The sequence below is a fragment of the Lygodium microphyllum genome, chromosome 30 (assembly GCF_053477565.2).
Source record: "Lygodium microphyllum isolate KBCC chromosome 30, Lygodium_microphyllum_v1.1.10, whole genome shotgun sequence".
In the NCBI taxonomy this organism is placed as follows: domain Eukaryota; kingdom Viridiplantae; phylum Streptophyta; class Polypodiopsida; order Schizaeales; family Lygodiaceae; genus Lygodium; species Lygodium microphyllum.
In genome coordinates, this window is record NC_141164.1 from 70,720,497 (window position 1) to 70,736,384 (window position 15,888).

At 44.6% G+C, this 15,888-nt stretch overlaps 1 protein-coding gene across 2 annotated transcripts in view; it reads right to left on the reverse strand.

Moving 5' to 3' along the window:
• Positions 1–12,181, reverse strand: part of CHR18 (chromatin remodeling factor18) — a 105,936-nt gene extending 93,755 nt beyond the window's left edge. Inside the window, exons 1-2 of one of the 2 annotated variants that reach the window (XM_087673468.1) lie at positions 11,644–12,181; positions 11,472–11,527 (exon numbers count right to left, since the gene is read on the reverse strand). In XM_087673468.1, coding sequence (XP_087529594.1) covers positions 11,472–11,527; positions 11,644–11,907 — 320 coding nt within the window. In that variant the 5' untranslated portion in view covers positions 11,908–12,181. The remainder of the gene's footprint in view (positions 1–11,471; positions 11,528–11,643) is intronic. The other variant, XM_087673469.1, reaches the window with a different exon arrangement.
• Positions 12,182–15,888: the final 3,707 nt, after the last annotated feature.

Genomic DNA, 15,888 nt, shown 5'->3' on the forward strand with positions numbered 1-15,888 from the left:
AGCGGCGCTTCATTTTCCATGTGACTCTCCCACAGTTGTCTACTGGACAACCAGAGTGCCATTGCCCTTGCGGGCAATCTGATCATCACACCACGGACATGGCATGTGGGAGTCCACTTCCACTTTTCCAGAGAGCAAGTTGAGCTAGGCACTATTCGCCTAGAGTTTATGCCTTCATCAGATAATTTTGCAGATATCTTGACCAAAGCGATCAACCGGCCGGTTCAATACCTGCTACCCAGGATCGGCTTGGGTACACCCTCCCCTACTTCAACTTGACGGGGAGAGGGTGCTTCCCTCTTGATTTCCCTTCCAGTTTGAGAGGGGGCGGCTCCTACTCTTGATCGTGATAGTGATGATGCTTACAGTTTTTTAGACATTACATTCACTTATTCTTTTGTATTGTATTATGGGCATTGGTAACTTCGTCCGCACTATCAGGATGACCTGATTGTAAAAGGGCACTTGGACAAGTGAGCACTTCCCCTGCAAGGGCACTGTCCCAGTGGCACTGTTGCATCGCATGTTGCATCGCATATTGCATGAGCATGACATCTTGCATCTCCCTTTGCATTACCCTATGCATTGGCATTCTGTTCATGTCAACATGCATCTGTGCACATTTATCCCTTTTCCGTCTTTTGGAGTGGTCGACTCTAGGATCCACCATATTCGTAGCATAACACATGGCAATTCTCCTAAAGGTAGTTTCCCTAACCTTGCTTGCTTGCTTGCTTTGCTTGTCTTGCTAAGCCCACCTTTTTTTTCGCCTCTCACATATTCAACACATGATTGGCACATACACTCACTTTTATCATCCTTAGGCACTTATCCTCGTTACTGCGAGGGATTGGCTTTTGTGAATAACTTGGGTTTAAAACTCTATTTATCTTTTCCTATCTGTCACTTAATCGGCCACTGCCCCTATACTACTTATGTATTTTCAAAATACTTTTCAAAAAAAAAAAACAAAAACAAAACAAAACAAACAAGTCCATTGTTGATTCCATCCGCCTTTGAAGGCCTTGGTAGGCCCTTGGGCAGCCGACGAGCACCCTTGGTCCGATGCCCTAAGCTCTCTGGGGTGATCACTTGGGCTCCCTTGGTAAGATATACATCGCCTCTATAGTCTTGGTAAGCCACTGGGCAACTGACGTGCACCTTTTGTCTGATGCTCTGGCTGCTTTGGGGTGGGACGCCTTGGGGTAAATCAAAATTTAGCCTGGCCTACTTTTCTCACCCTATTTTGAGCCTTAGAGGGGATGTTGTGCTAAGAAATGCACTTTGCCACTTAAACAACCCCAAAACATGCTTATTTTAGGCATATTTTAGCCAAAACCCTAAAACGGGGAGCGGATCGAGAAAGTAAAGTGGGAGAGTGTCAGAGTGCAACGGTGCGGAAGCGTAAGACTGAAAGAGAGAGAACGTAGAGAGAGGAGAGAGAAAGAGACAATGGAAGATGAAGATCTGCTATATAAAGTGTGCTATATACAAAGATATGCAGATATATACACGGGCGCAGTGTGCTGGACTGCGTGTCTCCACCTCGACGATGCAACCTGCTGTTCATCTCGAAGTCCGCTACAGTCTGCACGATGTCTTGTCTGAAATCTGCGAACAGAGACGGAATCTGCACGTATCTCCAACCTGGAACCTGCATACAGAAGTGGAGTAGACTGCTGGAAAAATCGGCTATAAATACCCAAAAAACAGGCGCCCAATACATGCAAGTCGGCCACGTAGCAGCCGACTGTCCTGAATCAGGTCGGCCACATGGCAGTCCGACTGGGCAGTCCGACTGGCTGCCTGACATGCTGCCCAACCAAGACCTGATCTCGCTAACACCCCCTCTCAGAGCCTGGGCGGGGCAGAAGCCTGAGGGATCTGGCATGTCTCCGAAGTAGAGCCTGGGGAAGAGCCTTTGTAAACAAATCTGCAAGATTGTCCTCCGTCTTGCAGTACTCCACAGTGATGGTCTCATCCAGAAGCTTCTCTCGGATGAAGTGGTACTGGATTTCTATGTGCTTCGTCCGCGCATGGAAAACAAGATTCCGTGCCAAGGCAATGCAACTCTCATTGTCGCATTGCAGCAAAGTAGGACGAGTCTAGGGGCAGCCAAGCTCCTCCAACAATCTCCAAAGCCACACAGCCTCACATGTGGTGGAAGACGCGGCCCGATACTCCGCCTCAGTAGACGAAAGGGCTACCGTGGGCTGCTTCTTGCTACTCCATGAGATAACACCTACACCCAAGGTAAAACAATAACCTGTTGTAGACCGCCTGTGGTCCACATCACCAGCCCAATCCAAGTCGCTCCAACCTGCAAGTACAAGATCTGTACCACCTGTGCCTGCTGGATAATGAATCCCTAAATCAGATGTCCCCCTCAAATACCGAAGTATCCGCTGGGCAGCCTGCCAATGCACCGTCTGAGGTTCACTCATGAACCCCGCCAAGAGCCCAACAGCAAAACAAAGATCAACACGAGTGTTGAGGAGCCAAATCAATGATCCAATCAACTAACGATAGCGGGAAGCATCCGCCATGGGAGAAGCTGAATGGGAAGTGGCCTTCCAGTTCGGATCCATAGGAGTAGAAATGGTCTGACAATCCTCCATCGCAAAAGAAACCAAGAGCTCCTGTACATATCTCTGTTGAGAGATGAAAATCCCCCTCTGAGACTGATAAATCTCATGGCCCAAAAAGAAATGGAGTAGACCCAAGTCCGTCATCTCGAACGTCTGATGTAAAGCTGCCTTCGTCTCTTTGATCTTCTGTGCATGATCACCTGTGACAATCAAATCATCAACATACAACACAAAAAGCACACAACCAGCCTCGGAAGTGTGTACATAAAGCTGCGGATCGGCCTTGGAACGCCGATATCCCAACTGTGACTGTAGAAACAAATCAATCTTCTCGTTCCATGTACGCGGAGCCTGCTTGAGGCCATACAAGGCCTTCTTCAACCTGTAGACTTTCCCATCTGAAGATCCAAAGCCAGGAGGCTGCTCTACATAGATCTCCTCCTTCAAATCACCATTGAGGAAGGCCAACTTCACATCCAACTAATAGACAAGCCATCTCCTATGACCAGCCAAGGCAAGAACAGCTCGAATAGTCGCCATACGAGCAGTGGGGGCAAAAGTGTCATGACAATCAATCCCTGGGCGTTGTGCAAAACCTTTAGCAACAAGGCGAGCCTTGTGCTTGTCCAAAGAACCATCACTAAGGTACTTGGTCTTGAAGACCCATTTGACGCCAATCACCTTCTTATTCGGGGGCTGAGGCACGAGTGACCAAGTGCCATTCCTCTCAATAGCCTCCAACTCGACTTCCATAGCTTTCTTCCATGGTGCGGACTGTAAAGCCTCCTTCACGGAGGTGGGCTCTCGATCCTACATAACACGGGTCATCAAACAATAGTTAGAGCAAACAAGCTCCGTAGAATGTGCCTGGTGCCTCCGTGACCGCTGCGGACCATCCTACGGTCCCCACTCCTCAGGGACCCCCTCGATCCCTGAATCACGGAGTGTCACGGGCCCAATGAGGAGGAGGCCGTAGACTCTGTATCAAAAACAGAATCGGAATCAAAAGGCGTGGGCTCCAAAGGAACTGTCTCGGGAGCCCAACTCTCCCCTGGATCTCCAAGAACGGGATGCTCCTCACCCGCTGCTATGGCCGGAACCTCCACAAACCGCACATCTCAACTGGTGTACACATCCCGCTTGACGGGATTATACAAACGATAGCCTTGGGACTGAGAGCTGTAGCCAACAAACACCTGTCTTCGGGAAGCTGCTTCAAATTTATCACGATGAGCCTTGGGAATGTAAACATAGGCATCACACCCAAAAACCCTGAAATAAGAAACATCGGGCTTAGTCCCAAAGTAAGCCTCAAAAGGTGTCATCCCATCAACGGCCGAAGTGGGGGATCGGTTAAGGATGTGAACTGCAGTAGCCACAGCCTCGGCCCACAGCAACTGAGGTGTCTGTCGGTGCTCCATCATGGTGCATGCCATCTCGATCACACTTCGGTTCTTCCGTTCAAGAATGCCATTTTCTTGAGGAGTGTTGGTATTAGCAAACTCCTGGTGAATACCTTTATCTGCACAAAAACGAGCAAACACATTAGAAACAAATTCACCACCCTTGTCGGATCGCAAGGTCTTCAATCTCCGGCCCGATCGGTTCTCCTCAAAGAGAAGCCAATCCTTGAAGTGGGAGAAGGCCTCTGACTTCAACGCCAAGAAATAGGCCCATGTCATCCTGATATAGTCATCTACGATCAACATGAAGTACAAGCTTCCTCTCAAGGACTCGTTCCGCATAGCGCCACAAAGATCCGTAGATACAAGCTCCATCGGTAAAGTAGACCGCCGCGAAGCTTTGTTGGGAATCGCATCCCTATGTTGTTTCCCACGAATGCAGGAGACGCATGGCTGCTGGCTCACCACTATGTCCGGCAACCCTCGAACAAGCTGTCCATGTGACACCCTCCGAAGATAATCATAGTTGAGGTGACCAAACCGAGCATGCCATAGCTCTGACTGTGTCTGAGAGGTAAGAAGAAGAGTAGGGAGGGCGGTAGAAGACGTCAATTTGTAGATGCCGTTCTCCTCATATCCTGATGAGAGAACCTTCGTCGACCCACGATCAAGGACTCGCACCGAATCACTGTCAAACTCCACCAAAAGTCCAAGGGAACAAATCTTATGAACCGAAAGTAGATGATACCCTAAATCTGGCACATGCAAGACCTCTGAGGTATGGGTACCACCACGTCCATCTGGAATAAGCTGCATCTCACCCCGTCCTGCAATAGACACCGAAGAGCTATCTCCAATGAGAATCTGCCCACGCGAAGGTCGCAACTGGGCAACACCAACTGATGAAGGAGTCATGTGTCGGGAGGCACCACTGTCAACGATCCACTCTCGAGCCTAGGGAGCTGTCATCGCAACATCAGAAGCATCCGGTGTAGAGTCCTCAATGACAGCTAGATGAAGAAACACAGCTGATGAGGGTGCAGCCACCGCTCCAGAATCCTTCGTGTCCTTCTTGTTGGTGTCCTTCTTGTCTTTGTCAGGGCAATCCTTCTTCTAATGGCCAGTCTTTCCACAAATATGGCATGTGGATTCTTTGTCCTTATCCTTCTTTGACTTGTTGTCCTCCTTCTTCTTCTTTTGGTCCTTCCCCTTCTTCTGAGAGGCCTGACCTGTCAAGGCTTCCGACTTGGAAGCATGCGGTCCCTTCAATTGTTCCTCTTGGTCCACGACCATAGAAACCAGCTCTTCCCACCAAAGAGTGAACTCACGCCCTGAAGCAATAAGGGCACAGTAGAAAGCACCGAATCATGGTGGCAACTGGGACAAAAGTGTGATCGCCATGTCTTAGGAGGAAATCGGCTTCCCTGCATTCTGAACCTGCATCTGAAGTTGTCTAAGCTTGTTGATGTACTCCCGCAACGAAGAAGACTTGTTTACGGACAAGGTCCGCATCTGCATCTCCAAAGAAACCCGCTTCATAAGGGTCATCCGGTTATACATCTGATCAAGCTCCAGCCATATCTCCCGAGCCACCGTCAAGTGCTCGATGTAAGCTATCACGACTATAGTACAAGACAGAAAAAGAAAGGAACGAATCCTGGCATTCAGTTTGTCCCAGTGAGACTGTGCCTTAGCCAACTCCGCACGAGCATCGGAAGAGAGTTTGGACTCATCTCTCACCGAGGGCCGGTCGATCTCCTGTACAAGCTCCGCCAAATCGTAGGACTCAAGGATGACCAACATCATCACGCGCCAGATGCGGTAATTGTCACCATCGAGTTTTTGATCTGCGGGAAGAGCCGGTAAGACAGGCACCTTCCGGTCCATAATCGTCTGGAACTCCAAGTCAATCTCTGTAGACATCTTCACCTGTAATGTCTTTACAAACGCAAAAGCAACCCCCTCTGACTGTGAAAACGCAGCCTGCTAGGGCTCTTTCTCCCGCGTCCCGAACCTTCTTCACCCGCCGAAGGCGATGAAAAAGCAAAACCTGCACTTGAAGACTGAAAACTCAGCCTTCCTCCTCTTCAAACAACAGCAACAGCAGCAAATCCACCAACTGGACTCCTTTCCCGCGCGCCCACGCTCGCTTCAGCCTTGTTCCAAGGCGCAGCCCTTCCGCTCGCCCTGAAACGCTGGAAACGTAGACTTGTGTCGCGATGGAAACTCCTCTTCAGGTTGGTTCTTCACTCAGTCAGCCCTTCTACACTGCTTTGATACCATGTCAGAGTGCAGCGGTGCGGAAGCGCAAGACTGAAAGAGAGAGAACACAGAGAGAGGATAGAGAGAGACAGTGGAAGATGAAGATCTGCTGTATAAAGTGTGATGTATACAAAGATATGCAGATATATACACGGGCGTAGTGCGCTGGACTGTGTGTCTCTACCTCGACAATGCAACCTGCTGTTCACCTCGAAGTCCGCTGCAGTCTGCACGATCTCCTGTCTGAAATCTGCGAACAGAGACGGAATCTGCACGTATCTCCAACCTGGAACCTACGTACAGAAGTGGAGTAGACTGCTGGAAAAATTGGCTATAAATAGCCAAAAAACAGGCGCCCAATACATGCAGGTCGGCTGCATTAAATGCAGCCGACTGTCCTGAATCAGGTTGGACTGCCACATGGCAGTCCGACTGGGCAGTCCGACTAGCTGCCCGATTGGCTGCCCCGACCAGGACCTGATCTCGCTAACAGAGAGGATCTAGAACCCTAATTTTCCATAAATTGACAGCCAGCCCTCCACTCTTTCACAATCTCGTTTTTGCAGGTTTCAGGTGTTACCAGCTTGCTGCCCACACCCCGGTCACAGAGGACGTCTCAGCCCTTGCTGTCCGTCACTGTTCCCTACAGTCTGGCACCTGTTTCCAGCCCTCCACACGCTGATTGCAGTTGTTTCTGCCTGGCGACTGACTATTGTTCATCTGCACTGCTATCGTATAGCCTGCCACACCAACAAACTGTTGCGTTTGCAAGCTCTAGCTGCCGCCCTGACAGTTTTCTCTCTCTTGTCTGCAGTCTCTGCAGTCTTTCTCTCTCCTGCAGGCTGTCTTGCTTGCATTTTCAGTCTTTCTCTCTCCTACAAGCTCCGTTTTTAGTCTTTCTCCTGCAGGCTGTCCTGCCTGCGTTTTCTGTCTTTCTCTCCCCTGCAGGCTCTGTTTCTCTCTCCTACACGCTGTCCTGCCTGCATTTTCAGTCTCTCCTACATGCTCTATTTTAGGTCTCTCTCTCCTGCAGGCTGTCTTGCCTGCGTTTTTAGTCTCTCTCTCTCCTAGAGGCTCCGTTTTTAGTCTTTCTCTCTCCTCACTGCTGTCTGCATCAGATCCAGCTTCTCACTCCTGCCTTTATTGGTATTCGACATCCGAAGGCTGCCTTGCTACAATTCGGGATCCGTTCGGTCGACACACTCTCGAGCTCATTACCCCTGCCTTGATCCTAGAGATACAAGAGTTCGAGGTTCAATATTCATTCACTGCATAGTGTGTTTGCTGCATGAGCATCGTATTATTAGTAGTCATATCATTTCATTTATTCATTGTGTTCATTGTCTCTGAGTTACTCTAACCCTAACCCTAACTGTGTTCTTTTTATCAGTCTATGCTTTGTCATACGGTTTCTGTTTATGTTTCTATGTTAGGGTATTTTAATTTACACCCCCACCCTCTCCTCCGATGGTTCTCTCATACCCCCCCATCCCTTTCAAGGGGACAATCTCGATGATGCGGCTGTGGATTTTCTGGCCCCTAGTGTTTCAAAGGGGGCTTCCAAGATCATGAGGAGCTTCTTCATTGGAAGTCTTCATCATCGGACTTCATCAACATTGGCATTCCTCTTGCCACCCTAGGATTCGTTTCTTCCTTAGCCTTCCGCCAAATCCACGATCTAAGAGGGGGGTGCTCGCAGTCATGTTTATCTTGCCTTGTCATCTCTTGCCTGTGAGCCTCAATCTGAGTCAAATGAGGACTTTAGGAGCTCCGACCTGTCTATCACTTGTTTTAAGGGAGAAGGTAGCTCATTCTAGAGAGCACTCAATTTATTGCATTTCATTGCATTTTCTCCTCCAATCGAGATTTTATGTACATTTCCCGAGCAATTTCTGCATTCTTCAACCTACCTCACCTGCCAAACATTATCCACCCTTTTCGGGATTTTTCTAAGAATTTCTGGCATTTTTACCCGCATTAAATGCTAGCGGGCCATATTTTTAGCCCTAGATTTCAAGTTGGCCATTTTGTGGGATATTTGGCTATTTATAATCATTTCCCACTTAGCAGTCATATATATTACCACCTTTCCTCCTCCAACAAGTGCACACTTCAACTCCATCATCTTCCTCCATCTTCGATCCTGCCGTCATCATCAGCCTGATCTGAAGCCCTCCATGATGCTCTGGGCTGTGTGCAGGGACTGATTAGTCCTCCTCCTATATTCAAATTTTGTTCCTTGTTCAATGCAGGTTTCTTTTCTTCTTCTCTTGCATATTGTCTCTCTCTCTCTTCCTCTATATTCAAGTTTCCTTCTTCCGTTGCACACTCTCACAAGACCATCCTCAATTGTTACAGCTTTACCTAGATGCCTTTCAATTAGAGCTAACTTCAGTTCAAACTCAATTAGGTTCAGTAGAGCCAAGGTTCATAGCAGTGCTTGAGGCTCAAGAGGGAGGTAGCACTTCCACTCCAATTATGAACAGCTCTAGTATATAGCAAATCTCGAATATATTCATCATGCATCCAAGGTACTCTGCTAACAATATGTCTGCCATGAGGTCACTACTGTATGTACTAGTCACTGTGAGATGTATGCAAATGAGTATGAGTTTCACCCGAGCATTGAAACTATACATTTGCATCAGTTTATGATCAATTCACAATCAATTTGACATGAGTTTTGCATCAATTTGTGATCGGATTGGAATCAATTTCTAAGTAGTTTCAACTCAACTTTGATCAATTAGAGATTAGATTATGATCACTATTGGATCAATTTTGCATCAATTTCTAATCAATTTTTACACTCACTTTATAATCAACTTAGATTCACATTTGAAGCAATTTGTGACTAGTTTTCATATCAGTTTATGATCAGATTATGCTTAGTTTTCAATGGTTTACATTTGGTTCCATGGACAATAGCATATTAGTAAATACCATTGACAATTTCAGAAATGGTTTATGCTAAGTTCATGCTTTACTATGACTATGAAGTCAGAACAGTTGAGTAACATGAGTTATGGATGCGCCTAATGGTTTCTAGTGACAGATTTACGCTTTTTTTAATTTTACTTGGTATTTATGCTGGCTAGAAATTTTCAATAAGCTTTTGGGGCATATAGCATGGCTAGACAATAATGGCCAATATTGTGATTGTAATATCTTATGAAAATTCCAATGTAGTACACTTTTGCTTTGGCACAATGTAGTGCAATTGAGGTGCAGGGATTTCAAGGGGGAGGTCTGTCACAAAGACAAAATTTGCAAAATGTTTTAATCTTGCTAGTAACATTTGATTCATTTAATAATCAAACGTGCAAGGTTGTAAGGCATATATGATGCACATGGCAATTATTTCATGATTGATCGCCAAGAACTCCGAGGAGTCAATGGACGTCAAAGGCAAAAGTTGTGACAAGTTATGCCAACTAGCCATTAATATTGATGTCACTTTTAACCCTAGGTCAATTAATTAGCCATTAAGTGACAATGGTGACAATAGGAACTTTACATTAATTAATTAATTAATACCAATCTAAGGGACAATTTAGGTTGGGGACCACACCAAGTTGCAAATGGCCTAGCCAATTTTGGATGGACGCATTTAATTTTGGGCACACTCAAAAGAGCTTAAATTAATTTTCAGAATTAGTTAATTTTAGAAATTAATTTAATGGCTGAAAATTATTGGAAAATGGAATTAGAAAGCTACCACTTGACAAAAATACCCATGCAAGTGAGAAAATGCTTTTGGGACTGGTGGAGAGCCATTCAATGTATTCAACCTATGGGATAGAGAGGAGCAATTGCTAGTCTAATTTTCAGCCATTGGTGGATCTTCTAGGGCAATCAAAAGCAGGAGGAGACCAATCAACACAACAAGCGACAATTATGGTTGTGCTCCTTAGCGATATAGGTGATAGCCATTTTAGTTTATCAAAGCATGCAATAGATATTTCTAAGAGTTTTGGAGTTCCATTTGTGCAAGTCCTAGGTGAAAAGCAAGGGATGATTGGCCCAATTTGCTTTCTGATTGTTTGTACAGCAAGGGGCTTTTGGATCAACATATGGAATCTCAAATTGTACTCGGTCCAATAGCAATTCAAGTTAAAGAAATACCACAAGGGGTGCCAATTTTGTCGCCAACAATATGTCCGATATCCAAGATTGTTAAGGCAAGGTATAAATTTTAGTTTATGCTCTTTAATTAATTGCTATAATTAAGTGCTTAATCAAGTTTTACCATTCTATATGAGAAGGAAGACTGATTTCACCAAATTTAGCGTACTCAGTTAGTTTGCTTAATTAGTATTTTACAGCACCTAGAATGTCACATTGGATTGGATGTCTTCGTGTTTTGAGATATTTGAGGTGTATCTATTCTTATGGACTGACTTATGGTTCTAGTTTATGATTCCAAGGTATACTAATTCTGATTGGGCGCAGGAGATCCTAACACCCAATGTTCCCATAGCAACTACATGTTTATCTTGAGCACGGCTCAGATCTCTTGGGCCAACTATAAGTAGGAGATAGTGGCGGTTTCCATGGCCGAAGTTGAGTATAGGCTCTCTTTGATGGTACCAACAAGGCCATCTATTTAAGGAGCTTCCTAATGGCACCACAATTCCCATGTACTGCACCAATTGTTCTCTACTACGATAACCAGAGTGCGATTGCACTAGCTAGTAAGCCCATTATCACACCTTGAATGCAACATGGAGTATATTTTCATTTCACCAAAGAGCAGGTTGAGCTAGGTACCATATGCATAGAGTTTGTGGCTTCCTTAAATAAATTTGAAGACATATTGACCAAGGCGATTAATCGGCCGGTGCTTTAATACCTAATACTTACTACCCAGGATCGGCTAGGGTACACCCTCCTCTACTTCTTCAAATTAACGGGGATAGGGCCTTTCCCTTCCAATTTGAGAGGAGACAACTTTGTTCTCTTGTTGGTGACATGGTATCGATTATGGTAGAAAAGTGGCTGGTCACATGCCTTGAAAGTACTACATCCCCAACTATCCAAAGCTTTAACCACAAGCTTTAAGATTTATGAAACCTAAGGTTTTTCACTGCTCTGTTCAATCGGACAAAAGCACATCTCTCACTCGAACAGCTCTACTTAGTTGAATATCATGCACTTCATTAAATTCTACTTAGTCGGATATCGTACACTTCATCAAATTAAGTTGGATTCTCCTTACCTTCTTGTTTGATCCCATTCGTGACCTGCTACAGTTTTGAATGCAGTGACAAGCATCTGCAGAAAGAACCGAATAACAAAATTAATGCATGCATAATCAGATACGTCATTCAAAACACATTCAATCGGAACGAAGAAGAAAGCCAATATTCTGTCGGATGAATATTTCTCACGGGATTGTATTGGGTCTCCACGCCGATGCGACCTGGTTTGTCTTTGAAGAGCCTGATGGGCAGCGTCCTGCGAAAATTTTTGGAGGGTGAGGAGGAGATTTTGGAGGGAGACGAATAGATGCTGGCGGGAAGAGTGCGCCCTTTGGCTGGGGAAGAAGCAGAGGAAGCCAGGGAGGACGAGCCCCTTCTCTCTGCGAGGCTTCTCTTGGCGTCGGCCTCTAAGGACTCGAGCTCCTCCACGCTGAAGCTCCAGTCGTCGTCCATACCGGGAAAGCCAGAAGTAGAAGAAGAAGAAGAAGAAGAAGAGCAGAAATGGCAGCCCTTCCCTCTCTGTCTATCTCACGGACGCGGGAAACGCCCCTGTTCCCTTGCTCGGGGAAGCATGCTCGCGTGACTCGGACGACTGGACCCGCCTGTGCCACCTGCAGGTGACATGCCACTAGCTCCTCCTAATCTCAACTTTCAAGGCCTTTCCGTAAATGTCCGCTCCCTACCTATATCAGGAACTCTTGCCATGTGACTTTCTATTCAATATTGGGACATCGGCAGCAATTGGGAGGAATCGTTCCCTGTATCAGTACGCACATCTGCATATACACGCATACACATATGTACATGTACATACATTCTCATGTATAACCTACTAAAACTAAAGAAGGAGATAACCTATCCTACCGATCCAACTTCGTTTTTTAAGCCCGAATGCTTACAATTTTTTATGCACTTATACCAATGTTTTTTCATCTCTTAAAAAATAAAGAGAGTGCACTCTTCGAAAAGAAGAGACCTTTCAGACAAAGAAAACTCTTTCTTTTTCATTAAAATGCGCACACACACACACACTCTCTCTCTCTCTCTCTCTCTCATGCACAAGTGAGAGAGCTTCACAACCTGAATGCTAGTTATTTTGAGACACTTTCAAAAATGTAGATATTGCCATGTATACTAAGATGCACCAATGTAGTGGTAGGCATCACCAGAGGTACAAGGTTATCTTTGGGAATTTGTTTTTGGTCCCCAATCATGCGCATCCCCATAGGGGGAGGCAAGGATCTAGAGGAGTAGTTATGCTATTTCGAGAGAAGCTCCGTGATCAAGTACATGTTGTACATAAAGATATTGAGGCACAATACCTACGTATTCGAGTATGTAAAGGTGGACTTGAGAGTTATATATAGTCATGATGATGATGATGATGATGATGACGATGAGGATGAGGATGAGGATGACAACGATGATTAGGGGGCGGGCTTCTTTTCAATGACCATCAGTTTGATTGCCCCCCTTTTTTTTCTTTTCTAAACATTAATTTTGAACATTAGTTAGTTATTAGTTTTTTTTTAACGTTAGTTTTTAGTTAGGATAGAGAAGTCTAGGAAAGAGGAGAAGACTACATGTAGAGAAGAAGTCTGAGGGCGCAGACAAAGAAGTCTCGAGACAAGCATGTGCATTTTTACTTACAAGCTATTTGGGATGAAAGAGTAAAAAGTAGTGCTCACAAAGGTCTTTTCTCACATGTCGGAACCCCAAGGGACGATTGAGTACATTAGACTATTTGATGGAGTCACCCGCTTTACAGCTAGATATCATTGACTTTACCCTTCCAAGCAAACCTATTGGTTTAGTGGTAGAACATGCATGTTTGAGTTTTACAATGATAGGAGGTTGCACTAAGAGCTCACTTGTCATTCCATTTTTTAGATATCCTAGATACTAGTTTCTATATAACAGATGGCTCATGTGTATAGAACTACAATATATGATGGATTGTTTTCTACAGACCCATATTGTGATTTGGATGAAATCATAAGAACATTGGGAGAAGTTATGCATGCATTAGCGGCACATGTCGTTCCTCATATTGTGGCTTCCTCCAGCCTACCACAAAGTACTACTCCACAAAACTATTGGTTTGATGATGAGTGTCATGAGACACAAATAAAGAAAAAAAGTGAGATAGCTACTGAATATATTATATATAGGCTTGGTTAATCTATTGATGCCTAGTGCGAAGAAAAAAACAAGCATATTTGGCTAAATTGGTGGCAAAGATATACCACTTGTTTTTGGGGAAAGATTGCAACATGGGAGATGTTTCAAGAGAGATAATCAAGCACCAAAGGCATGGTACATGTACGCAAATAACTTTTATGATGTAGAAGACTAGTCCCCCTATGTCCTCCCCACAAGGTCCATGTTGCGATTCATACTTTACTATAGGAATGGTGATAGATGTGATTCGTAGATTGCAATATGCAAATACATAATATCATAATGACCTTGTTGGGAAACATTTTATACATGCATGTGAAGTTTCGTTCCCTTGTTAATGCACATTTTCAATTGAGCCATGTGCGAGGGCTTTTCGGCAAGTTGGACAGATCATACCATTATACTACTCTTTAAGAGTGGGGACCTTATTGTCCTAGAGAATTACAAGATGATCATGATTGGTGACTACTTTCCCAAGATTACGGCTACATTTTAGAGCATCAACTTAGCGTGTGGGAAAATAGACATGGGTATAGAGCACGAGGGCACACATGCTTTAGGAGAGGGTTCACCTTGATCGATTATACATTGAACCTCAAAACTATTGTAGAGGGTAGGGCACATGCGAAGAGGATTTATTGTTGTTGTATGAATTTTCGCAAAGCATTCGATAATGTGCCTCAAGCTAGGCTCATGCAACAACTACATGATATTGGCACTCTAGAATATATAGAGTCCGGGGATTTATGCCTTGTATGAGATAGTGATAGGGAGGGTGCATGTTGCAAGAGGGCTTTCTGATATGATGGATACTGCAATTGGGGTGAAGCAAGGATGCCCACTTTCACCTACTATCTTTGATGTTTATGTTGATGAGCTCTCATATTACGTGGATAGATTAAAAGGACTAGTTGCGAGCTTGCTTGGCACATTGATACCATCTTGTCGTATACATATGATGTGGTATTGATCACAAAATCCCTCAAGGACTTGCAAAGACACATAGATATATTGCAAGCGTTTTGCATGGATAGAGGATTGATAGTGAACCTTTAGAAGACCAAGGTGATGGTGTTTAATACTACACAAGCTTGGATGACCTGAATGAGACATCATTTTACTCTTGATGGGGATATGGTTGATTATGCTAGATCTTATGTATATCTTGGAGGCACATTTATAGAACTTGCATTTTCATTGTGAGATGCAGCTATTGCTAGGTCAGATAGAGGTTACACAACACTTGGAGCACTTGAGGGAAAAGGTACATATGCTCAATTCTAGGAACCTCATACTAAATTAAGACTATTTGGACACATTGGTTACACTAGTCTTGCTATAGGATCCCCAACATGGGGATTAGTTCTTTGCAAAAAGACATGGAAGATTATTGAGAGGCCACCAATGAAGATGATTGCTCACATGATATAAAGCAAACCGTCAGTGCCTCATGACATTACTAAAGCAGAGATTGCAATAGCACACATTGTTGGTATGCAAAGATGTAGTCAATCATGGCTCATGACACATGGATTAGAGATGGATACACTCCCACCAATTTGACACAGTTTGGATTGCCTATAGTTAGATCTCATGCATACATAGTGGAATCAAGTTATCAGGGTAGATATTGTGAAGATTGATACAAATCATGCACAATTGCAACCCCTATAGCCCCTCGGTATGAAGACAACATAATGTCAGTGTCATGTCCTATGTGTATCAATAGAGGGATTCATTGTTACGCTTGTGCACATGGATGTCTAACTCTCCCATGGGATGCACAATGCTATTGGATAGATATGGACATCATCACACCAACTCGACATCGAGACATGATATTACACACATCTAAGGATGCACACGTTTATGCCACCATGAGGTTGAGTTTGAGGAGCATTGTACTTGTAGATGTACTATATATTATGAGATATAAGGGAGATTCCATTTTCCCTTTTACAAGGGCTTTGGGCCTCTTCACAATAGAGTCATAGACTATGAGGACTAGAGATGCCTAGGACTAATCTTATTGGAGTTTTGGATATACCGAGAGAAGCTTGAAAGGTGAGAAGGATCGAAGCTTGCACACAAGAGCTATGGCCGGAGAGCAAGAGCAAGAAAGAGAAAGACAAGAAATGGAAACTCCAACAGTCACAATGTGTGACCGGGCCTTCCTTTATTCAAACTGTCACTAAAAAAATAAAGAATAAAGTAACGATGACGGGCGCCCGCCACCTGCAGTGTGCAATGGCG